Source organism: Hylobates moloch, unplaced genomic scaffold (genome assembly GCF_009828535.3).
Source record: "Hylobates moloch isolate HMO894 unplaced genomic scaffold, HMol_V3 SCAFFOLD_5, whole genome shotgun sequence".
Lineage (NCBI taxonomy): Eukaryota > Metazoa > Chordata > Mammalia > Primates > Hylobatidae > Hylobates > Hylobates moloch.
This window is the reverse complement of record NW_026652280.1, coordinates 135,160,309-135,185,623: the sequence shown is the minus strand read 5'-3', so window position 1 is coordinate 135,185,623 and position 25,315 is coordinate 135,160,309. Positions and strand designations below refer to the sequence as shown.

At 35.1% G+C, this 25,315-nt stretch overlaps 1 protein-coding gene across 3 annotated transcripts in view; it reads right to left on the bottom strand.

Annotated features, from left to right (window-relative positions):
* Window positions 1–25,315, bottom strand: part of HFM1 (helicase for meiosis 1) — a 215,633-nt gene that overhangs the window by 98,763 nt on the left and 91,555 nt on the right. For all 3 annotated transcript variants that reach the window (XM_032155383.2, XM_058439583.1, XM_032155384.2), the window contains exons 4-13: window positions 23,467–23,776; window positions 15,740–15,999; window positions 15,350–15,397; window positions 11,028–11,098; window positions 10,189–10,321; window positions 9,164–9,315; window positions 8,505–8,582; window positions 8,127–8,285; window positions 5,570–5,770; window positions 5,401–5,489 (exon numbers count right to left, since the gene is read on the bottom strand). In XM_032155383.2, the coding sequence (XP_032011274.1) occupies window positions 5,401–5,489; window positions 5,570–5,770; window positions 8,127–8,285; window positions 8,505–8,582; window positions 9,164–9,315; window positions 10,189–10,321; window positions 11,028–11,098; window positions 15,350–15,397; window positions 15,740–15,999; window positions 23,467–23,776 (1,501 nt within the window). The remainder of the gene's footprint in view (window positions 1–5,400; window positions 5,490–5,569; window positions 5,771–8,126; window positions 8,286–8,504; window positions 8,583–9,163; window positions 9,316–10,188; window positions 10,322–11,027; window positions 11,099–15,349; window positions 15,398–15,739; window positions 16,000–23,466; window positions 23,777–25,315) is intronic.

Here is a 25,315-nt window from a genome sequence, read left to right as displayed (position 1 = left end):
AAGAAATGGATAAATTCCTCGACAAATACACCCTCCCAAGACTAAACCAGGAAGAAGTTGAATCTCTGAATAGACCAATAACAGGCTTTGAAATTGTGGCAATAATCAATAGCTTACCAACCAAAAAGAGTCCAGGACCTGATAGATTCACAGCCGAATTCTACCAGAGGTACAAGGAGGAACTGGTACCATTCCTTCTGAAACTATTCCAATCAATAGAAAAAGAGGGAATCCTCTCTAACACATTTTATGAAGCCAGCATCGTCCTGATACCAAAGCCTGGCAGAGACATAACCAAAAAAGAGAATTTCAGACCAATATCCTTGATGAACATTGATGCAAAAATCCTCAATAAAATACTGACAAACCGAATCCAGCAGCACATCAAAAAGCTTATACACCATGAACAAGTGGGCTTCATCCCTGGGATGCAAGGCTGGTTCAACATATGCAAATCAGTAAATGTAATCCAGCATATAAACAGAACCAAAGACAAAAACCACATGATTATCTCAATAGATGCAGAAAAGGCCTTTGACAAAATTCAACAACGCTTCATGCTAAAAACTCTCAATAAATTAGGTATTGATGGGACGTATCTCAAAATAACAAGAGCTATCTATGACAAACCCACAGCCAATATCATATTCAATGGGCAAAAACTGGAAGCATTCCCTTTGAAAACTGGCACAAGACAGGGATGCCCTCTCTCACCACTCCTAGTCAACATAGTGCTGGAAGTTCTGGCCAGGGCATTCAGGTAGGAGAAGGAAATAAAGGGATTTAATTAGGAAAAGAGGAAGTCAAATTGTCCCTGTTTGCAGATGACATGATTGTATATCTAGAAAACCCCATTGTCTCAGCCCAAAATCTCCTTAAGCTGATTAGCAACTTCAGCAAAGTCTCAGGATACAAAATCAATGTACAAAAATCACAAGCATTCTTGTACAGCAATCACAGACAAACAGAGAGCCAAATCATGAGTGAACTCCCATTCACAATTGCTTCCAAGAGAATACAATACCTAGGAATCCAACTTACAAGGGATGTGAAGGACCTCTTCAAGGAGAACTACAAACCACTGCTCAATGAAATCAAAGAGGATACAAACAAATGGAAGAACATTCCATGCTCATGGGTTGGAAGAATCAATATCGTGAAAATGGCCATACTGCCCAAGGTAATTTATAGATTCAATGCCATCCCCATCAAGCTACCAATGACTTTCTTCACAGAATTGGAAAAAACTACTTTAAAGTTCATATGGAACCAAAAAAGAGCCCGCATCGCCAAGTCAATCCTAAGCCAAAAGAACAAAGCTGGAGGCATCATGCTACCTGACTTCAAACTATACTACAAGGCTACAGTAACCAAAACAGCATGGTACTGGTACCAAAACAGAGACATAGACCAATGGAACAGAACAGAGCCCTCAGAAATAAGGCCGCATATCTACAATTATCTGATCTTTGACAAACCTGACAAAAACAAGAAATGGGGAAAGGATTCCCTATTTAATAAATGGTGCTGGGAAAACTGGCTAGCCATATGTAGAAAGCTGAAACTGGATCCCTTCCTTACACCTTATACAAAAATTAATTCAAGATGGATTAAAGACTTAAATGTTAGACCTGAAACCATAAAAACCCTAGAAGAAAACCTAGACAATACCATTCAGAACATAGGCATGGGCAAGGACTTCATGTCTAAAACACCAAAAGCAATGGCAACAAAAGCCAAAATTGACAAATGGGATCTAATTAAACTAAAGAGCTTCTGCACAGAAAAAGAAACTACCATCAGAGTGAACAGGCAATCTACAGAATGGGAGAAAATTTTTGCAATCTACTCATCTGACAAAGGGCTAATATCCAGAATCTACAATGAACTCAAACAAATTTACAAGAAAAAAACAACTCCATCAAAAAGTGGGCAAAGGATATGAACAGACACTTCTCAAAAGAAGACATTTATGCAGCCAAAAGACACATGAAAAAATGCTCATCATCACTGGCCATCAGAGAAATGCAAATCAAAACCACAATGAGATACCATCTCACACCAGTTAGAATGGTGATCATTAAAAAGTCAGGAAACAACAGGTGCTGGAGAGGATGTGGAGAAATAGGAACTTTTACACTGTTGGTGGGACTGTAAACTAGTTCAACCATTGTGGAAGTCGGTGTGGCGATTCCTCAGGGATGTAGAACTAGAAATACCATTTGACCCAATCATCCCATTACTGGGTATATACCCAAAGGATTATAAATCATGCTGCTATAAAGGCACATGCACACGTATGTTTATTGTGGCACTATTCACAATAGCAAAGACTTGGAACCAACCCAAATGTCCAATAATGATAGACTGGATTAAGACAATGTGGCACATATACACCATGGAATACTATGCAGCCATAAAAAATGATGAGTTCATGTCCTTTGTAGGGACATGGATGAAGCTGGAAACCATCATTCTCAGCAAACTATCGCAAGGACAAAAAACCAAACACCGCATGTTCTCATTCATAGGTGGAAATTAAACAATGAGAACCCATGGACACAGGAAGGGGAACATCACACACCGGGGCCTGTTGTGGGGTGGGGCGAAGGGGGAGGGATAGCATTAGGAGATATCCCTAATGTTAAATGACGAGTTAATGGGTGTAGCACACCAACATGGCAGATGGATACATATGTGACAAACCTGCACGTTGTGCATATGTACCCTAAAACTTAAAGTGTAATAAAAAAAAGAAAATTAATAAGAATGCTATAAAACTACATGCAGTTGGTATGAAAATTATTAATCATTATTTGCTGGTAGTCTCATTAGCAATAATTTCACTTTCTCCCTTTCTTTCTACCTCTCAGACTTCATCTACTTTTTGGCTGTGAGCTCTTTGTTGGTTTTTCTCATTCTGTCTTGCTCTCTACTGTTTCTTATTGCTTAATCTTGCTTTGTTGATGTGTATTATAAAAGAACTACTCTACATGCTTCACACCCTAGAGAGTTTTCTTCATATGGTAGTAACAAAGATCAAGTTAAATCCTTTAAATGAAAGGAAAAGTGTCAAAATAGTGTCTAGAGGGTGAATAAGTGGCTATGTTTGTAATTCTTTAATAGACTGTCTTTATAGTCTACCTTTTTAGTGGATTAAAAAAAAAACAAAGAATGTAAAGAAGACTAAATTGGCTCGTCTGGGTTTGCTACATATCTTTGGTTGACAAGCAAAGGAACAGACTGGTAATTGGAAAGCTGATCTGACCCAAAGTGGAGAGAAGTATATTCCCCCACCATACAAAATTAGGCAGAAAAAAATAAGTATCTGCTCATATCCACATGTCCAATTTTAGTCTGAAGACTACCACTAAACATATTTACTGATTTCCAGAAGTTATTAACAATAACAACAAGCTAATGTTCATTACATAGTAATCAAGTGCTAGCAATCTGCTGAGACCTTCTGCTATAACTTGGATGCTGTCCATTTAAATCTCATGCTAAATTGTAATCCCCAGTATTGGAGGTGAGGCCTGGTAGGAGGTGAATGGATCATGGGGGCAGATCCCTCATGGCTTGGTGCTGTCCTCACATCAGTGAGTGAGTTCTTGCGAGATCTAGTTGCTTAAAATGTATGGCACCCCCCTACCCCGGCTCCTGCTCTCACCGTGTGATACACCAACTCATCCTTTGCCTTCTGCCATGACTGTAAGCAGCCCAAGGCCTCACCAGAAGCCGAGCAGATGTGGTGCCATGTTTCTTGTACAGCCTGCAAAACTGTGAGCCCATTAAACCTCTCTTCTTTATAAATTACCCAGGCTCAGAAATTTCTTTATATCCATGCAAGAATGACCTAACACACCTGCTAAGATTGAGTGGTAAGCAGGATGAACATGAGTCCCCCTTTCCTCAAGAAGTTGATAATCTAATGAATAGAAAAGATATTAAAATAACTATTAAACAAAAGGATATTATAATTATAGTAATTGCTATGAAATAAAGTACAGGTTGCTTATAAAAGTAAATACAGGGAAACTGATGACTATGGAAAACTCATATTAAAGTTTAGACATGAAGGATAAATAGGAGTTAGGTGAAAACCATTCCAGTAAAAGCAAGCACGATGCAAGACGATGCTGTACAGAGTAACAGTTTGGTATATTCACAGAACACAGAGGCTAATACAGCTTGACCGTGATGAGTAAAGGGGGAGAATGGTCATGATAAGTCTGGAGAATTGGCTAGGCATCATATTATATGGGCTATTGCAGGCTACACTAAGGATTTAGCATTTAATCCCCAGAACAGTAAGAATCTATTAAAGGGTTTTAGGCAGGAAACTGACATTTAGACTTGCAATCTTACATCATCTATGCTATGTAGAGAATAAAGCTGGATAAGAGAGTGTGTGTGTAGTGATTAAAGAAAAGGATACAGCCTAGGCAAGAGATTAATAGTGACTTGAATTAGGGAAGTGGCAGTGTTGATGGAGACAAAATGACATATTTGAGATATATTTGGAAGTAAGAATAAACAGGACTTTGTAATTGATTGTCTGTGGGGTATAAGGTGAAGAAGATATCAATCATAGTTTTCTGCTATGAGTAACTAGGGAGATAATGTATAATTAAGATGGGGAACACTGGAGAAGGAACTGGTCTGAGAGCAAGAACCAAGGTTCTATTTGGTACACAGTGAGTTTGAGATAACTGTTGGTAGACATACAACTGGATTCAGTTACAGAGATGGACTATAGGCCTGGAGCTCAGTAGGGAAGTCTGGGCTGAAGGCATAAATGTGGGAATTCATAGACATGCATAAGTATTATTTGAACTTCATGTGAGTAGTTACAAACACCTAAGAGTGTGGCATTAGAAAGAATGAACCTCAGGTATACTCGCTCGAATGTCAACATTTAAGAGTTGGGTAGAAGAGGTGAAAAGGGGACCGAGAACGAGCAGCCTGCAAAGGAGGAAGAAAATCAGTAAAGATGATCATGGAAGCACAGAGTCCAGAGTGTTTAAGTAAGGTGGAAGTGGCCAAATATGATAGAGTCCTTAAAGATTAATTCGCAAGATCAGCTTTAGTGAAAGACTATAAAAGATGCTGGATTGAAATTAGGTTAAAAAAATAGATAGTAGTATGGATAATCTTTATCATCAAGAAATCTGATAATCAGATTATCAGTATGGATAATCTTTATCATTCAAGAAATCTGGATCATCCCTGCACGAAGATTCATTATCTCACTTAATCCTTAAAATTACCATTATCCTTAATTTATAGATGAGGACACTGAAGTTTACCCCAAGGTTATGGGACAAGCCTAATTTTCTCATCTCATCTAGATGAGCCCTAAAAGTCCTTCTACTTCCATGAAAAAATGAAAAACTATACCTCTGTTTCTGTTCCACAGTCATAATAAATTTAGCATCTTTCACAAGAACAGAAGCAGCCTGCTGCACACCCTTCCTTGTTGCACAAAACTGAAAATAAATTCATAACATTTGTATTAATCATGTTAAAAACTGAATATACTAAAAAATAAGCTATCAACAATCCATACCACAAGTGTGGGTTTCTGATCCGAGTACATTTGTATAACACTGGCAATTTTGTAGTTGAGGGTTAAATCAAACTTAAATTCAGTTTGGTTATTACTGCAGGGAAATCCAAGGACCACTTTCTGAAGTTTCACTGGTCTATGGCTCTCATCCATTTTCAGACACACAGCTGGTCTTTCACCATCTGAAAGCCATTCTGCAATCTTTAAGACACAAAAACATGTGCATTAAAATTTTCTTCTAGTAAAGTTTTACTGCTAAAAACAACTCAATTACAAAGCACTTTAAGGTCAAGCTATAAAAGTATTTAATCAAGCATACTGTCTTTTTCAGTATGACATATTCCATTAATATTATTCTGTTGATATAGTGGTCAACACTACCAATAGTAGTATTTCAAGATTATACCCACTTTTCACCATGGTAAACTTCCAATTAATTATTATTATTTTGTTTTATTTTCCTTCATAAGAATCCAAAGAAAAATTTTAAATCAATTTTGTCATGGAGGCCAAATTTCTCACTATTATTTTAACTTCTTTGCTATTTTTGAAAACTATGCCTCAAAATGGCTGACATCTCTTTTGTGCTGTCCTAAATATTAGATAAATAGTAGCAAATTAATAGTTGGTTTAGGTTGGCAAGGGTTGACAAGTTTTTAAGCAAACAACAAACACCTGAGAGATGCCAGTGCCAAAAGCAAACTTCAGACTCAAGCTAGAGTTACTAGTTAGTTTCTGGAACTGTGGTAAGCAATCCTTATCTTTACATAGCCCAGTTAATAATCAGGCTCCATGCCCTGCTATGAAACTGACTGCTGTTTTGACAGGTAGAAAACATTAAAATAATCTCAAGGTTATCATAAGATTATTTTATTTTAGGGATAAAATAATCCCTAATCTTGTGTGATCTTATCCCTAAGATCACACAAGAATTTACAGATAGAGGGGAGCAGAAGGCCAAGAATAAAAACCTTAATTTAGGGAAAAATAGAGGAAGATCTGACGAAAGAGACAGAGAAACAGCATTCACAGAAGTAGTGCTTATCACAAAGGGGAAAAGTTTCAAGAATTAGAGAGTACTAGTACATAATAATTGCTTACAAATAAGTAAGAAAAATTTAGTATTCCAATGTGAAAAAAGGCAAATAACATAATCTGGCAAGTTTTAAAAAAAGAACTTAAAGTAGTTGATAAATATATTAAAAATATTTACTTTAGTAGAAATCAAAGAAGTAAAAATTTTTTAAATGAGATACTACACTAAACAATAAATCCTATAAATATTTAAAAATAATGATAGCAATAATAATTCCATTATTATACTATCCAGTGTTAGGATACAGGAAAATAGCTTCTGGTAGAAGTGTAAATGAATATAACATTTATTGAAAGAAGTGCTTCTTTAGCGTTTTATATATCCTTTGATTCAGTTATTTCATTCTAAAAGTTCATCCTAAGGAAATAATCATGGATGTTTCAGATACATTAATTTCACTCTGTTTACAACAGCAAAAATTGGAAATAACTTAATCTTCCATTATTATAGTGTTTGATAAATAAATTACGATAAAACCACAAAAATAGTATTGAAGAATATTTAATGATATAAAAATGTTTAAAGGTGAAATGTAGGTCAAAAAAAAGAGTATGTATATTATAGTTCCTACATGGTTACAAAAAAAAGCATGTACATTATGCTTCCTACATGTGTAAAGATAAACACTAGGATTTAGTTTTGTTGTTTTAATAAACTAAATTTTTCTATATTATTCTTGACAAATATGAACAAAATAAGTTGTCATTTTAAGAACAAGAAAATAATTAATTGTGCCAAATTAACAATAAAGACAAAATATTCCATTGGAATAGACAATATAGTGGCTATTTGTGAAAACAATTTCTAAGAAGTAGTAGGGGAAAACCAGTATTATAGTAGGCTGAGAAGTAAGTAGGAGTGAGAAAGTAGAGTGAGACTATTAGTTTTCAAGATGTTTACTTAAAAATTGAAGAAAAAATTAAGTCGTATATTCATTATGAAAAGTGTAATAGCGCACACGATTATTTCTTTACATGTCCATGTACCCCATTAACCATGAGATCTTCCTCAAGGATGGAGTCCATATATTTTCACTTTTGCATCTATATTTAGTGCTTACCACAATGCCAAGCGTACAGAATTGAGGAGCAAGTGGTAATCATCTAAGCAATTATTTTTATTATCCACCATACTTCGCTATACAATTAGAGTCAGCTAGTTACAACAACCATCACATATTGTTAGTGAAGTTATTATGAGGCACCTGAAACCCAGGAAACTAAGACTGTTAGATACTAGCAAACAAGAGATGTCCACATGTCCACAAAAAATGTTTTATTAAACCTGATTAACCAAATTTTATGGCCTTAATACTGTCATATTTATGAGATCTAGCCACAACTTTCTACAACATACTTTCCTATTAAAGGACAAAAAAATTCACTTTTCTCTAAGATCAAGATGACTAAATATTTCACAAGTCATAAAAAACCTAACAGCTCAGTTAAAATTGTAACTCACATCCTCAGCATTTGGAATTGTTGCAGACACAGCTACGAATCGCATTGGAATAACAGTGCTGGTATTTTTTAAAGTCTGAGAAACAGACTGTACAGTTTTCATTCTGCTAACTACAACTTCAAGCGTTGGACCACGATTTTCATCTTTTACAATATGTACCTAAGCAGGAAATCAAGAAAAAATCATTAGCTATAGAATTAAAAATACATTTAATCAATTAAAATATTCAATAATATTAACATTCTTGCTTTAGAAAATGAGCATTTTCCACTGGAAGGGATAAAACAAACATACAGTTTGGTTGCAATGTCTTTTTTCCTTCTGTCTTATTCTAATCATCCTTTTATGTTTATCTCTGAAAGTGAATGCATTCATTACCTCATCAATGAGAAACAGTCGAACCAGTTGAACCAAAGAGTTGTCTCTCCATTTCCTAGTCATGCTATCCCATTTTTCCTAGAGAGAAAAAAAAGCATACAAGTAGTTTAATGTGATAAGGAATTATAATAAATATTAAGATATCAATAACATTTTTAACATGACATATTACAAATAATAGGCAATTTTGGTTGATCCCTTAAGAGTATTCTGAAAAATATTTTAAAATTAAAAAATACTTACAGAATTTTTACAGTCTTAAAGGTATTTTTAAAACTGGGCCCTCAATTGTTTTTACACTGAACCACAAAATATTCAAGGTCCAAGTTTTGTTACCTATTTTTAAATTCTACCAAGGACCTCCCTCTATAAAACATACTACTTAGGTAAAAGAAAAAAGCAATAAATATGATTACAAAGCATCCACAATAACAAACTGCCTATTCTTTGTCAATTTTTCCCATTTGGTCATTTGTCTTTTACTTACTGATTTGTAGGTATTCTTTCTGTACCTTGAATTGTAGTATTTTTTTAATGCTGTTTGTTTACATTGTAAATATATGTTTCTAGTTTGTATTTTTTAAACTTTTTGTCTCGGTAAAGAAAAATAGGTATTTTCTAACAAACTAAGGAAATCATAAAGTATAAATAATACCTACTGGAGTTGTCATAATAATATGGGCATGCTGAATCTCAAATAGATCATCCATTACTGTATCTCCAGTAAGTTCTTTACAATTCAATCCTATTGGTCCAAATTTTTCTTTCCAGTCATCAAAACGCTGACTGCACAAGGCTTTTATTGGTGCCACTGTAACAATATAAAATATTTACTTTGAACATCAGTTCAATTTTAAAATTATTTTCACAAACTTTGGTTAATAAAGTTAGCATAAAAAATACACATCTACATACTCCTAATATTGATAAATTAAAAATGAACAATATAGGCATATTATTTAGAGCAGGAGTGTCCAGTCTTTTGGCTTCCCTGGGCCACACTGGAAGAAGAACCGTATTGAGCCACACATAAAATATGCTAACACTAACGATGACTGATAAGCTAAAGAAAAAACATTCTCATAATGTTACAAATTTGTCATAAGTTTACGAATTTGTGTTGGGCCGCATTCAAGGCCATCCTGGGCCACATGTGGCCTGCAGGCCACAAGTTAGACAAGCTTGATTTAGAGATATCAAGGTAATAGCCAAAAAGAACTAAAAACAGAAATAGAAATGATTTCTCAGGCAAGTGTAACTAAAAGTGGAGAAAGGTAGGGCAGAAGATTATTGCTTTTCATTATAAGGCCTTTAGTGATATTTGATTTTTAATCCATATGCATATATTACTTTGATTAAAAAATGTTTAAAAAATACACACCTAAGAAAGGAGAGTAAAAGTTCCTATGCAAATTTCTAGAATTACAAAATGTTTGATTTTATTTGTTCATTTTGCCTGTCCTTTAAAAAATAAGCATGTAAAAGTCAAATTCTCAATTCAAATATTACTTTTTATTTATAATTCTGGAAAATGTGTTTTAAATTTAATGACAAATAAGACCAGACTTTACTAGAAATATATAGAAAACCAAATAATTCCTGAGGCCAGAAACTGAATTTATTTCATTTTACTTCAATGGTTTTTCATTATTAAAATTAATCATCACTCATAATAAATACTTACTGTAAACAATTTTAATATTCAACCATGGCAATGGTACTTCCATTAACAATCTTGTTATAGCTAGTTCAAACACTACAGTTTTTCCAGAACCAGTTGGAGCACAAATCACAAAATTCCTATCTGTGTAAAGAAGCTAAAAAATAAAAAGTAATCAATCATGTAACATACAGAATTTTTCACACACATTCTCAATTTGTTAAAAAAAAAAGCCTATTAAGGCTTTTTTTTTTTTAACAAATTGAGAATGTGTGTTAATAAGAATCTAAGGAATAATAGTTCAAACATTTTTCCTCTAAAGTTATAAAAATTGTAACTTTGCTCCAGAGCCTCTGCTCTTGAAAAATAACACTATTAGTATTTTATCATGCTGTTATTTGTCAATGTAGACCTAGGAGAAAATCATTCCTGGCTGAGCGCAATGGTTTACACCTGTAATCCCAGCACTTAAGGAAGGCAGATCACTTGAGGTCAGGAGTTCGAGACCAGCCTGGCCAACAGAGCAAAACCCTGTCTCCACTACAAATAGAAAACTTAGCCAGGAGTGGTGTCTCAAGCCTGTAATCCCAGTTACTTGGGTGGCTGAGGCAGGAAAATCGCTTGAACCTGGGAAGTGGAAGTTGCAGTGAGCTGAGATTTCACCACTGCACTCAAATACAAACAAATCCACCTATGAAAATCACATGCATTCATTTACCAAATATTTTCTGAGCTCCTATAATGTGCTAGACACGGAGTGTGGCAGTGCGGACATAAAGATCTAGTAAATCCTAGCTGTCCCAATCTAGTGATTACAACCTAGTGAAAGGTAGAAAAATAAGTAAGTAAAATAAAATACTTACATCATCAAAGGCTTTGGACTGTATATAGTTGAAATATGGAAATTCTTTGAAAATACTTCTAAATTTTGCCGCTTACAATAACATTAAGGATTCAAATATTTCAGAATTTAAAAAATTAGTTACTTTTAATTTTAAAATTAAGTTACATTAATATTGATTCTGACAATATTTAATGATGAGGTTTTAACATTTGCTATTTGGCATCTTAAAAAAAGAATTACCATAAATTATTCTAGTCTCCAGTCACATTCCATATTCTGAAAAGAACTTGCAAAGTTCCTGTAGGGAAACAAGAGATTATATAAGGGTTATACATGAGTGCTAAATATGATGGAGGAGATGCAAGTACATAATGGCAAGTAAATCAGAACTACACTTCTAGTTTATCTTTTCCAGAGTAGTGCTTTTTCTTATTTACCTTGACAAGGCCACTTGATTTTTATTTCTTCTTTAATGTACAGAATTTCACTCAACTATTTCATTAAGCATTGATTGTACTTCATTAGCTGATGTGTTTCTGGTTACCTAATACCAAATCTCTTTGTTTTTGATGATTTGGTTGTGCTGAGTGGTGGGTTTAATTATAATTATCAACATACTGGCTTGACAGGAAGAACTTAAATCATCCTTCCCCTGTAAGAAAGTTCAAAAATATTAATAGATATGAAGAATAAACTGTCCCCTCTCCAAGGTGAGGGTCTATTGACAGATTGGGAGATATCTGTATTTATATGGTATTCTTCTTACAATATATCAACTACAGTCATTGAACACTACATACAGAATACATTACTAGATTTAGAAAGCTGTGGGAAGCTGTAAATGAAGAAGAAAATGAGTTCCTACAATTGAGACTGTTATAATCTATTAGAAGATATAAGATGGTTAAGAACATATCTGAGAACACAAGTACACAGTTACTTAAACAACTGGATTTTTCTAAGGATATACAAGAACTGATGGATTGCTGTAGTGATCCTGTTTAAACTTAGATCATATTACTTCTCTGATCAAATTCCTCCCTTTCTCTCAAAGTATATGGCTATAAGGCTCTACATGATCGTCTCCCCACTGCCACTCCCTCCCTGCATCAGCCCCTGCCTTTATCTCTCTGACTTCATGTCCTACTACTCTTTCCCCCTGACTCATCTCCTCTAGCTATACTGAACTCTGCTGTTCTTCAAAAATATCAGCTATGATCCTGCCATGAGGCCTTCCCCCTGCCTAGGCTGTTATTCCTTCCATATTTTCTTGGCTCTTTTCCCTCCATTAAGTGCTTAAATCTGATCTTCTCAAGGTCTACCCTAAGTACTGTTTAATTCTACACCCTGAGCCACAAATCCCAGTAGTCCCAATTTAACCCCCTTACCCTGCTCTACTTTTTTCTTTTCCCATAATAGTCACCACTTTCTAAAAAACTCTATGACTTATTTATATGTTATTACAGTTGTTGAGATCTAGCTTCTTCCCCACCCTCATCCCAAGAATGTCATCTCCTCAAAAGCAAGGACTAATTGTCTGTTTTCTTAAGTGACATATCCCAAATACTTAGAACAGTGCCTGACACATAACTCAAATACTTAGAACAGTGCCTGACACATAACTCAGTTAATATAGGTTTGCAATTATTACATCAAGCAGTTAATTTGTAAATCCTCATTTTACTTTCTGGTGTGCAAAGTGTCACATCTGTGCCAAAACAAAAACGTAATTTTGAGTTTGAAAATCCATCCGCTTTAGAAGGAATCTCATATTTCCTTCAAAACATGTCTCTTTCTATCAAATATTTATTTGTAACAAGCCCACGAGTGGGCCATCATGTTGGTTTTTCTCTCATTAGATAGTTCCATATCAATTTATATTCACAAAAATGAATATTTGATTCAGAGTAGATACAGAATCAGTATTTCAGCTCATAAGAAAACTCAACTGCTAACATCATTTATCATCACTATCAACATTTGAAGTCAATTTTTTTCCTTACATTCGATAAACTCTCAGCAGTGTCACTGAAATTATGGGGAAAATGTCTGCAGAACTGAAAATGACAGGACTACTGTGGTAGGATCAATCCAAGAAAACTTCTATTGCCCTGAGGATTCAAATGTAGTAAAATATTTAAAGAGAATAAGAAAATAAAGTGTGTCCAAGTAATCTACAAACTCTCAAATTATCACAAATAGCATTCAGTCTTCCACTTTAAATACATACTTGGAAACAATAAGGTATAGGACAATGAGTTTTACAGAAAATGAACTTTTTGGACAATAAATCAGTGGACACAAGTGTAGGCAGTAGTCTTAACTAATAAAGACCCCTAAACAACAGAACCACTTCAGCTGTGCTAATATAGCATAAAAATCCTCAAAGCTCTTTAAAAGCCAGTGTCATATTATGGAAAGGCTTTCCAGTAAGGGATAAGAAGAATCAGCCATTGTACAGATAATTAAACATCTTTAACAGCTTACTGCTAATATATTTCCTATGTTTCCATCCTATTTTGATCACCAGAGAAAAGAAAATGTGGCAGCATTGAGACACTATGCTGAATAAAGTGCTAAACACTAGCTATGTTTATAGTTACTACATCAACATGTGTAACTCTCTTATTGATCCCTCTCCCTCATTTTTACTCAAATCAGCTATCTGCATTGGAGGCAACTTCTCAAGAGAAGTGAGGCAAGTATTTTCTAACCATACTTCAGAATTACGTCAGATGATCCTTTGAGTGCCCAGGATTAGAGTTATTGTTGCCTAGATTTCTCTAGCACAGCTATGCAATATCTGGAATTCATTTTTCATTTTGTCAACTAGACCATAACTTTTGTGGATGCTAGAGCATTGCCAAGCATTGAGTCACTAATTATATATTCCTAAAGCATAGTTTTAATGATGATATTTGACCTGCTCAAAAATATTGCATGGTTTCTCCTCATTACAGAGATTGTATTTTCACTACAAAAAAGAAGTAACTATGACAGGCAATAGATACGTTAATTAGCCTGATTGTGGTAATTATTTTCGCAATGTTTACATATTAAAAAATATCATGTTGTACTCCTTAAAAAATATAACATTTTTATTTGTCAATTATACCTCAACAAAGCTGGGGGAAAAAATAAAAAATTAAAATAAAATAAAAAAACCTTCGGCCTTGGTATTCATGACATTATATATTACGATTCTAAGATAACTATTTCTTATTAATTCTTTAATCATATCCTTCACTTTAGCCAAACTGATAAGCTTATTCTTTCCAAATGTATTTCATACGTTTTTACCTTCACCCTTGCTTATGTCTCTACTTTTGCTAGAACAATTTCCTTACTTTACCTGCCTTACTTTATCTGCCTTTCAATGTATTTGGAAATAGGCAGGTAAATAAGTCATGATCCTTGCCTTCAAAGAGTTCACAGATCATGGGGAAATAGCCACATAAACTGCTGGTGAATTAAAACAAAATAAGTGCACTATTATAGGCGTACACAGGGTATTAAAGAAACAAAAACAATGTTACCTCAAGAACACACAAACATACTCAAAATATTTACATTGGAAATGTCCAGACATGAAAATTGGATTCTAGTATAAACTCCAAATTAGATTTTCAAAAATACTAGATCTGCAGAAATGTCCCCCCAATCCACACAATATCCCATTCTCATCCATTTCCCCTACCCAGTTCAACCCAATTTGGCTGCTCTTTCTCAAAGGATGAGAAATTATCTGTACCTATTTGTAAGTAAATATGCTCAGAGTTCTGCCAATACTACAAATCTGACTTCTGTACTTACTTTGCCATAAACTGATAACAAACAGTTCACAAATCGGCACCAGTCTGCAATCACACCCTAAGTAGCACACACATACATCTTATTTTTTTTTTTTTTTTTTTTTTGAGATGGAGTCTCACTCTTTTGCCATGCTGGAATGCAATGGCACAATCTCAGCTCACTACAACCTCTGCCTCCCAGGTTCAAGTGATTCTCCTCCCTCAGCCCCCTGAGTAGCTGGGATTACAGGCGCACACCACCAGGCCCAGCTAATTTTTTATATTTTTAGTAGAGACAAGGTTTCATCATGTTGGTCAGGCTGGTCTCAAACTCCTGACCTCGTGATCTGCCTGCCTCAGCCTCCCAAAGTGCTGGAATTACAGGCGTGAACCACTGCACCCGGCCACATGTACCTCTTACATCACCAAAAAGATTAACTTTTCCCTCTTTTTCTCCATCAACCAAAATAAACAAACACAATTAAACAAATGTTTTAAAATTATGATTTAATAAATACAAAACAGCTATTGTAAATAACTTAAAGGATACGAATTTCTGTGACAGCCTTCAAGGAACCTAAACCATTTTCTGTTACCTCTGAAAAAAAAAAATCCTACATATTTATATAAATATTAAAAAAAATTTAATGGTCAGCAGCTAGGACCTGAAATGAATATTTTTAACCTTTCCATAAAAACTGTTTCAATAAAACTAACACAACTTTTTATTGAGAGCAAAGTTAAAAATATTTCTAGCACACAGGATAAAATATTTTAACACACAGCACAGCTTAGAAAATAATGCAACATAATAAAAAAATGCAGAAATTGCACAGAGAGATAATTTACTCAAATTTACTGTATTTTTACATTTTCCCTTATGCTAAGAAATGCAGTTTAGTCTGTACTCATAAAATGAACCGAAAAAGCAAGAAATTACCTTGAATATCATGAGGTTGGAAAGCAACTGAAAAAGATGGTGCTCTGAACATGCCTTCTCCAATTTCAGAAGCAGAAAAAGCATTATTTGCTGTAAACACATTTGCAGAATATTGAAATTTCTGCTTACTATTGCTGTAGTTCCTTGATTTCTCTTTGTTCATTTCTGTTTGTACAATTTTCACTGAGCCAATGTGAGAGTCCAATTCTCTGTCATTAGAATAAGCACTCCCATGTATATTGTCAGATATTTTAAATAATCTGCAAAAAAAAAAGACCCACATATTTTCTCACGTGTAACACTTGCTTGGAATTTGAAAAACTAGCATAAAATTGGCCCCCTTAAAAACGCTCATAGATTATGGTTTACTCAAACAAAAAAGCTAAACATTCTCCTAAAATATAACTTGCTAAATTTACCACTGAAGTATATCTTTCTACTTTCCTAAAACTCAGATAAATCCATTTGTGGTAGTCAGCCTCCAAAATGGCCCAATGATCCTTGCCTGCTCCTCATCCCTTTACAGTCTCCTACAAATTGAATCACTGAATCAGGACTGGCCTGTCTAACTAGCAGAGTACTGCAGAAGTGCAAATGTTTGACTTACAAGCCTAGGTAATAAAAGACATTGCCCCTTCCCCATGGTCTCTTAGATCCCTCACTCTGTAGAGAGCTAGTCACAATATAAAGAAAGCACTCAAGCAACCCTATGAAGAGGCCCAGGTGGAGAGGTACTGAGGTCTCCTGCCAACAACCAGCACTGACTTTTCAGTCAAGGACAGCAAGCCACCTTGAAGAGAGACCTTATAGCTCCTGTCAAGCTTTCAGATGACTGCAGCATGGCTAACATTTTGACTGTGGCCTTCTTGTGAGAGGCCCCCAATATCTTTATGCATTCTCACAAGAGAGCCTAAGCCAGAACTACTAGCTAAGTTGTTCCTAAATTCCTAGCCTGGAGAAACTGTGAGAGATAATAATGTTCATTGTTGTTTTAAACTACTAAATTTTGGGATAATTTTATTATACAACAACAGATAACTAATATTCCATTTAAAGTCAGTAAAGTGCTTAAGAGAGATAAAAGCCACTAAATATAGTCACAGTAAATAGTAAATTTCGTAACACCTAATAGTAGTTAAATTGAACTTAAGTGATTGAAGTTACTGAATTATATTAACATATCAAATTTATAGGAATAAGTTAACAGAGTTATGAATTAAAAGTTGTCAGCAACTGCATTTCACGCCACAGAAGCTACCAGATAAGACAGTTTTCCTAGCCAATCAAATCAGCACTGTGTATCCCCCAAAAAAGGAAAAGATACAAACTCAGTATATTAGCAGATTAAATCATCCCAAACACTATATCCAATAACCATTTCAATATAAGAACTACTTCTTTGCAAAGTTCTAAAAACAAGGAAACACTTTATCTTTATGACTGTACTGTATTATATTTGATCAAAAGTCAATCTATCGATGTAACCTGTTCACAATATCCCTAAGGGATGAAGTAACCATTAAGGTTCCTAATAAAACATTCACATCTTATAGAATAAGTAATGGAGATGACTTATCCATTCAGGGGCTGAAGATCAAGTTTAATTAGCAATGGCCAGTGATTTCGTCAGTCTTGTATATGAAATGGAACCTCCATTAAAATGCCTAAACAACAGGGTTCTGAGAGCTTCTGGAATAGTATACATCAAGGTGCTGACAGAGCGGCATGCTCAGAGAAGTTACGGGAACTCTGCACCTCCTCCCTCATATTTTGCCGTATGTATCTCTTTCATTTGGAGTTGTACCCTTTATAATAAGCTGGTAAATGTAAGTAAAGTGTTTCCCTTAGGTCTCTGAGTCATTCCAGCAAATTATTAAACCTAAGATGGGGTCATGGGAAGCCTCAAATTTGTAGTTGGCCAGACAGAAATGTGGGTAGCCTGGGAATCTCATTTTCAGCTGGAATTCAAAGTGGGGAACTGAATTTACAGAACTGAGCCTTCAACCTGTGGGTCTGACGCTAATTCCAGGAGTTAAGTTTCAAATTGATTTAAATTGTTAGATGCCAAGTTGGTGTCAGAGAATCAGTCGGTGTCAGTCAACACCCAGTCTTTACATTTATGGTCAGCTGATTTCCAATGACAGTGCCATAACATTCAGCAGGGAAAGAAGAGTCTTTTCAACAAATGAGGCTGGAACAACTGAATATCTACATGCAAAAAGAATGACGATGGACTCCTACTTCACACAAATATTTAAAATATTAAATAATAGATCACAAATGTAAACGTAAGAGCTAAAAACTCTGAAACCTTAGAAGAAAACTTAAGAGTAAATCTTCATGACCTTGGATTAGGCAATAGTTTCTTAGATATGACACCAAAACCATAAGCAACCAAAGTGATGCCAAAGCAGTATTACATCAAAGCAAAAGCATAAGCATAAAACAAAAATTAGATAAACTGGACTCTATTAAAATTTAAAACTTGCGCTGCAAAGAACACCATCAAAAAGGTGAAAACCCACAGAATAGGGGGAAATATTTGCAAATCATACAGATCATAAGAGACTTTTATTGAGATAAAGAACTCTTAAAACTCAACAATTAAAAGACAAATAGCCCAATTAAAATATGGACAAAGGATCTGAATAAGACATTACTCCAAAGAAGACACACAAATGGCTGATAATCACATGAAAAGATTCTTAACATTATTGCTACAGACTGGATATTAATGTCCCTCCCTCCAGATTCATTTGTTGAGGCCCTACCTAATCCCCAGTGGGTTTTTTTGTTTTTGTTTTTGTTTTTTTTGAGATGGAGTCTCGCTTTGTCACCCAGACTGGAGTGCAGTGGCATGATCTCGGCTCACTGCAAGCTCTGCCTCCCAGGTTCAAGCGATTCTCCTGCCTCAGCCTCCTGAGTAGCTAGGATTACAGGCACATGCCACCACACCCAGCTAATTTTTGTATTTTTAGTAGAGACGGGGTTTTACCATGTTGGTCAGGCTGGTCTCGAACTCCTGACCTTGTGATCTGCCCGCCTCAGCCTCCCAATGTTATGGTATTTAGAGGTGAGGCCTTTGGAAGGTAATTGGATTTAGATGAGGTCATGAGGGTACCTCCCCATGATGGAATTAATGCCCTTATAAAAAGAGGATGAAACATGAGCTCTCTCTGTTTATACACACACCAAAGAAAAACCATGAGAGAACACAACTAGGAAGAGCGTCCTCATCAAGAACCCAACCATGCTGGCACTCTGATTTCTGACTTCCAGCCTCCAGAATCGTGTAAACTAATGTTTGTTATTTACACCACCCAATCTACAGTATTTCATTATACCAGCCCAAAATAACTAAGACAATTAGTCATTATGAAAATGCACATCAATACCACAATGAGATACCTCTTCACACACCCAGTAGGATGGCTATAATAAAAAAGACAGAAAATAACAAGTGCTGGCCAGAATGTGGAGAAACTGGAACCCTCAAATATTGCTGATGGGACTATAAAGTGATGCAGCCACTTTGGAAAACAATTTGGCAGTTCCTCAGAAAAGTTAAATATAAAGTTACCATATGACCCAGCAATTCTACTTCTGGGTTTATATCCAAAGAATTGAAAACACACATTCACACAAAAACTTGCATGCATTTTCATAGCAATATTATTCACAATAGACAAAAAGTGAAAACAACCCAAATGTCCATCAACCGATAAGTGAATAAACAAAATGTGATATATCCATTTAATGGACTATTATTTGGCCATAAAAAAATGAAATACTGGCCAGGCACGGTGACTTACACCTGTAATCCCAATACTGGGAGGCCAAGGCAGGCAGATCACGCAGTCAAGAGATGAAGACCATCCTGGTCAACATGGTGAAATCCTGTCTCTACTAAAAATACAAAAATTAGCCAAGTGTGGTGGCACATGCCTGTAGTTCTAGCTACTCGGGAGGCTGAGGCAGGAGAATTGCCTGAACCTGGGAGGCAGAGGCTGTAGCGAACCAAGATCACACCACTGCACTCAAGCCTGGGTGACAGAGACTCCAAAAAAAAAAGAGAAAGAAAGGAAGGAAGGAAGGAAGGAGGGAGGGAGGGAGGGAGGGAGGGAGGGAAAGAAAGACTGATACATAACACAACATGCATGAACCTTAAAAATGTTATGTTAAGTGCAGCCCTTCATGCTAAAAACTCTCAATAAACTAGGAATTAACAGGATATACCTCAAAATAATAAGAGCTATTTATGACAGACCCACAGCCAATATCATACTCAAAGGGCAAAAATTGGAAGCATTCCCTCTGAAAACTGGCACAAGATAGGGATGCCCTCTCTCACCACTCCTATTCAACATAGTGTTGGAAGTTCTGGCCAGGGCAATCAGGTAGGAGAAAGAAATAATGGGTATTCAATTAGGAAAAGAGGAAGTCAAATTGTCCCTGTTGGTAGAAGACATGATTGTATATTTAGAAAACCCAATCGTCCCAGCCCAAAATCTCCTTAAGCTAATAAGCAACTTCAGCCAAGTCTCAGGATACAAAATCAATGTGCAAAAATCACAAGCATTCCTATATACCAATAACAGACAAACAGCCAAATCGTGAGTGAACTCCCATTCGCAACTGCTACAAAGAGAATAAAATACCTACGAATCCAACTTACAAGGGATGTGAAGGACCTCTTCAAGGAGAACTACAAACCACTGCTCAACGAAATAAAAGAGGACACAAACAAATGGAAGAACATTCCATGCTCATGGATAGGAAGAATCAATATCGTGAAAATGGCCATACTGCCCAAGGTAATTTATAGATTCAATGCCATCCCCATCAAGCTACCAATGACTTTCTTCACAGAATTGGAAAAAACTAAAGTTCATATGGAACCAAAAAAGAGCCCGCATTGCCAAGACAAGCCTAAGCCAAAAGAACAAAGCTGGAGGCATCACGCCACCTGACTTCAAACTATACTACAAGGCTACAGTAACCAAAACAGCATGATACTGGTACCAAAACAGAGATATAGACCAATGGAACAGAACAGAGCCCTCAGAAATAATATCACACATCTACAACCATCTGATCTTTGACAAACCTGACAAAAACAGGAAATGGGGAAAGGATTCCCTATTTAATAAATGGTGCTGGGAAAACTGGCTAGCCATATGTAGAAAGCTGAAACTGGATTCCTTCCTTACACCTTATACGAAAATTAATTCAAGATGGATTAAAGACTTAAATGTTAGACTAAAACCATAAAAACCCTAGAAGAAAACCTAGGCATTACCATTCATGACATAGGCATGGGCAAGGACTTCATGTCTAAAACACCAAAAGCAATGGTAACAAAAGCCAAAATAAACAAATGGGATCTAATTACACTAAAGAGCTTCTGCACAGCAAAGAAACTACCATCAGAGTGAACAGGCAACCAATAGGAGAAAACTTTTGCAATCTACCCACTGACAAAGGGCTAATATCCAGAATTACAAAGAACATAAATTTATAAGAAAAAAATCAAACAACCCCATTAAAAAGTGGGCGAAGGATATGAACAGACGCTTCTCAAAAGAAGACATTTATGCAGCCAACAGACACATGAAAAAATGCTCATCATCACTGGCCATCAGAGTAATGCAAATCAAAACCACAATGAGATACCATCTCACACCAGTTGGAATGGTGATCACTAAAAAGTCAGGAAACAACAGATGCTGGAGAGGATGTGGAGAAATAGGAACGCTTTTACACTGTTGGGAGTGTCAATTAGTTCAACCATTGTGGAAGACAGTGTGGTGATTCCTCAAGGATCTAGAACTACAAATACCACTTGACTCAGCGATCCCATTACTGGGTATATACCCAAAGGATTACAAATCATGCTACTATAAAGACCATTGCACACATATGTTTATTGTGGCACTATTCGCAATAGCAAAGACTTGGAACCAACCCAAATGTCCATCAATGATAGAGTGGATTAAGAAAATGTGGCACATATACACCATGGAATACTATGCGGCCATAAAAAAGGATGAGTTCATGTCCTTTGCAGGGACATGGATGAATCTGGAAACCATCATTCTGAGCAAACTATTGTAAGGACAGAAAACCAAACACCACATGTTCTCACTCATAGGTGGGAACTGAACAATGAGAACACTTGAACACAGAGTGGGGAACATCACACACTGGGGCCTGTCATGGGGTGGGGGGTGGGGAAGGGATAGCATTAGAAGAAATACCTAATGTAAATGACGAGTTAATGGGTGCAGCACACCAACATGGCACATGTATTCATATGTAACAAATCTGCACGTTGTGCACATGTACTCTATAACTTAAAGTATAATTTAAAAAAAAAGAAAAGAAAAATATTCACCTCCAAAAAAAATGTTATGTTAAGTGAAAGAAGCCAGGCACAAATGGCCATATTTTGTATAATTCCACTTATATGAAATGTTTAGAATAGGTAAATCCATAGAGATGATAGAGACAGAAAGTAGATTAGTGGCCACCAGGTGCTGTGGAAAGGGAGAAATGAAGAGTAACTGTTAATTAGTAAGGAATTTATTTTGCAGCAGGTGAAAATGTTTTAAAATTAGTTAATAATGATGGTTGCAAAAGTAGGTATTATAAAAACCAATGTGGGTAAATACATAAGAATGAAAAAAATAAGAAAATAAAATAATTCTACACTTCAAAAAGGTGAATTTTATGGTATGTGAATTATATCTTAATAAAGCTGTTATTACAAACATTATAGAAATCAACCTCAGCTGGACCCTTTACAGTGTCCATTAATCCTACCATTATTCTAATTAGACTGCTTTCCCATTCTCCACTCTTCTCTCATTCTTGCTCAATACTCTCTTTCTCCCTCAGACTCCACAGATAACCACATCTGCTATGTCACAGAAAACAAAAACGATCAACTAAACTTCTTCTGAATCTTGAATCCATATACCCAATTGAATATTTGAACTATTTATAAATATCTAAAATCAACATGTCCATATCTGTACTCATCACCTTCCCCTGAACCTGTTCTTACCTTATAGTTCTTTAAATCAAAAAAGGGCACTACCAACCTTCATCATTGTGGCTCAAACCAAAAACCTAGGAGTCAGATCTTATATATAATAATCACATAAGTCCTGTGGGATTATACCTCCTAAATAATTCTGGATTGTCTCCATTCCTGATACCACTGTCCTAGGTCAGGCTACCATTTTCTCCTATCTAGACTAATAAGATAACCTTTCAAGAAGACCTTCACATTTTAACTCCCTTCTATTATAATTTATCCTCCATACTGGGACCAAAATGAACTCTTAAAGAAAAAAAAATCTAATTTCACTCCTCTGTTTAACACCCAAGGCATTAGGAAAATGGGTCTCAAACTTTTGTGTGCATAATAATCACCTACAAAATTTGTTAAAAATGAAGATTCCTGTGTCCCACCTGGACTGCTGTGGTACCATTTATAGTACATAGTTAAATATTACAATTATGGTTATTTTTATGTGTAGGACCAGGACTATGACACCAGGAACGGAGAAAGTAAGGAATTATTTAGGAGATAGAATTTTGCTGTTTTTCTCATTCACATTCTACCATATTTAATACTTTTAGATGTACAAACATTCAATATTTATTCAATATTGAATATTCTTTATTCACAGAATATTATTTAGTTTAATTATAATAATTACCTTTTCCGGAATACTGATGTGCTCTCTCCTTTATCTTCTGCAAAAGTAACTAATTTTGTATCATCAGGAACACTCTTTTCAGGTGCTATCTCAGTGCCAATGTGATTTTTATATTTCTGAGAAGCATATGTCAGCTTGCCAGCAACATGTGATAAGTCATTGTTACCTACACCTTCTAAATTTAGATCATCCTGTTCATATTTATCAGAAGGAAAGGCAAATTGGAATTTTTGTGTTGGTGAAATATAATTTGTGTCTTCATTAGTTATCTTTAAATTTGATGTTAACATTTTTGCCCTCTTTTCCTGACCTACAAAAAAGGAATATCTTAATTATTACATGTTCTCCATTAAAGGAAATTTTCAAAATGATGAAAAACTTTAATAAAAATTCCAAGTTAAGTATGAAAGCCAAAAGCAAAGCACTAGTGATAAGATAATCTGTAATACCATATACAGTGTTAAAATATAGGTGATTGTTACACTTATGGTATATTACATCACTAAAAGACACTCAGAAATTAATGTGGAATTATTGAATTAAATTTGAAGTTTATATGTCACCTGCATTATAAAATAGGTTTAATTTCTTTCTGACCCATAACAAATGATATAATTATACAAGTAATTATGAAGATTTAAAATTTATATAAATGATTTACACACAGAAATACAATGACCAATTATATAAAATGTTACCAAACACAATTCATTATTAACATATCTAATGCTTTTAAGTTTGTAATCTTGCTCCTAAAATCAAAACAAAGGAATGTTTTCATCAGAGTGACAGAATTTTAAAGGCTTCTTTAGAGGCTTTGCAGGAATTTTTAGGGAAGTTTAGGGGGAATTTGGATGTCTTACTAGAACTTAAATTTGCTTTAGCATCTATGTGTCTACATTACACACTATGCTATATATTATTTGATATAAGTATATATATAACATATATGTAAATTACAAAGCTTAATAATAAAATGTATGTGCATGAACCTATGACCCAACTTAAAAATTAAAATTTTACTAATATTACATTAGGTCACATACATTGTTTGAGTGTGCTTGTTTTTGAGCTTTTTAAAAATGGTATCACACTATATTTAATCTTCTGCATCTTGCTTTTTTCACTCAATATTTCTGGGATCTGGTTACCAGGTGATCTTACCTTTAGTAAATGGCAAGGCAAAAACTGAACAGCAGTGATAGGAGTTTTAATAGTCACAGAAAAAATATTCATAAAACAAAAATCAAAACGTGTGTGTAATAGTGTATTGTGTGCATTTATGTATGCATATGTATGTGTATTATATGTATAGAGAAGAAAAATATTTTAAATTTTAAGATTTGGTGGGCACTATTTTGTTTTTGGGGGTATGTATGTATTTAGAGATGACGGGGGTCTGTTTGTTTGTTTATATATTTATTTATTTATTTAGAGATAGGGTCCTACTATGTTGCCCAGGCTGGAGTGCAGTGGCTATTCACAGACTCCCAAGTAGCTGGGACTACAGGCAAGTGCCACTGCATCCAGCTTGGTGAGCATTCTTTTTAATAAAAGAAGGATCTGACTTTCATTTTATTTCATTAAAATAAAGAAATTTTAATTGTTTACATAATGAGTATACATATTTGGGGGGGATATCTGATATTTTGATACATGCATATACAGTGTATAATGATCAAATCAGAATTTTTTTAAAAATATTGCCATGAACTGTATGGGTTTGGCTTCACGACAAATATGTGATAATTTACCTAACAGTTTAGTACTTTTTTTTTTTTTTTTTTTGAGACAGAGTCTCCCTCTATTGCCCAGGATAGAGTGCAATGGCGCAATCGCAATCTCGGCT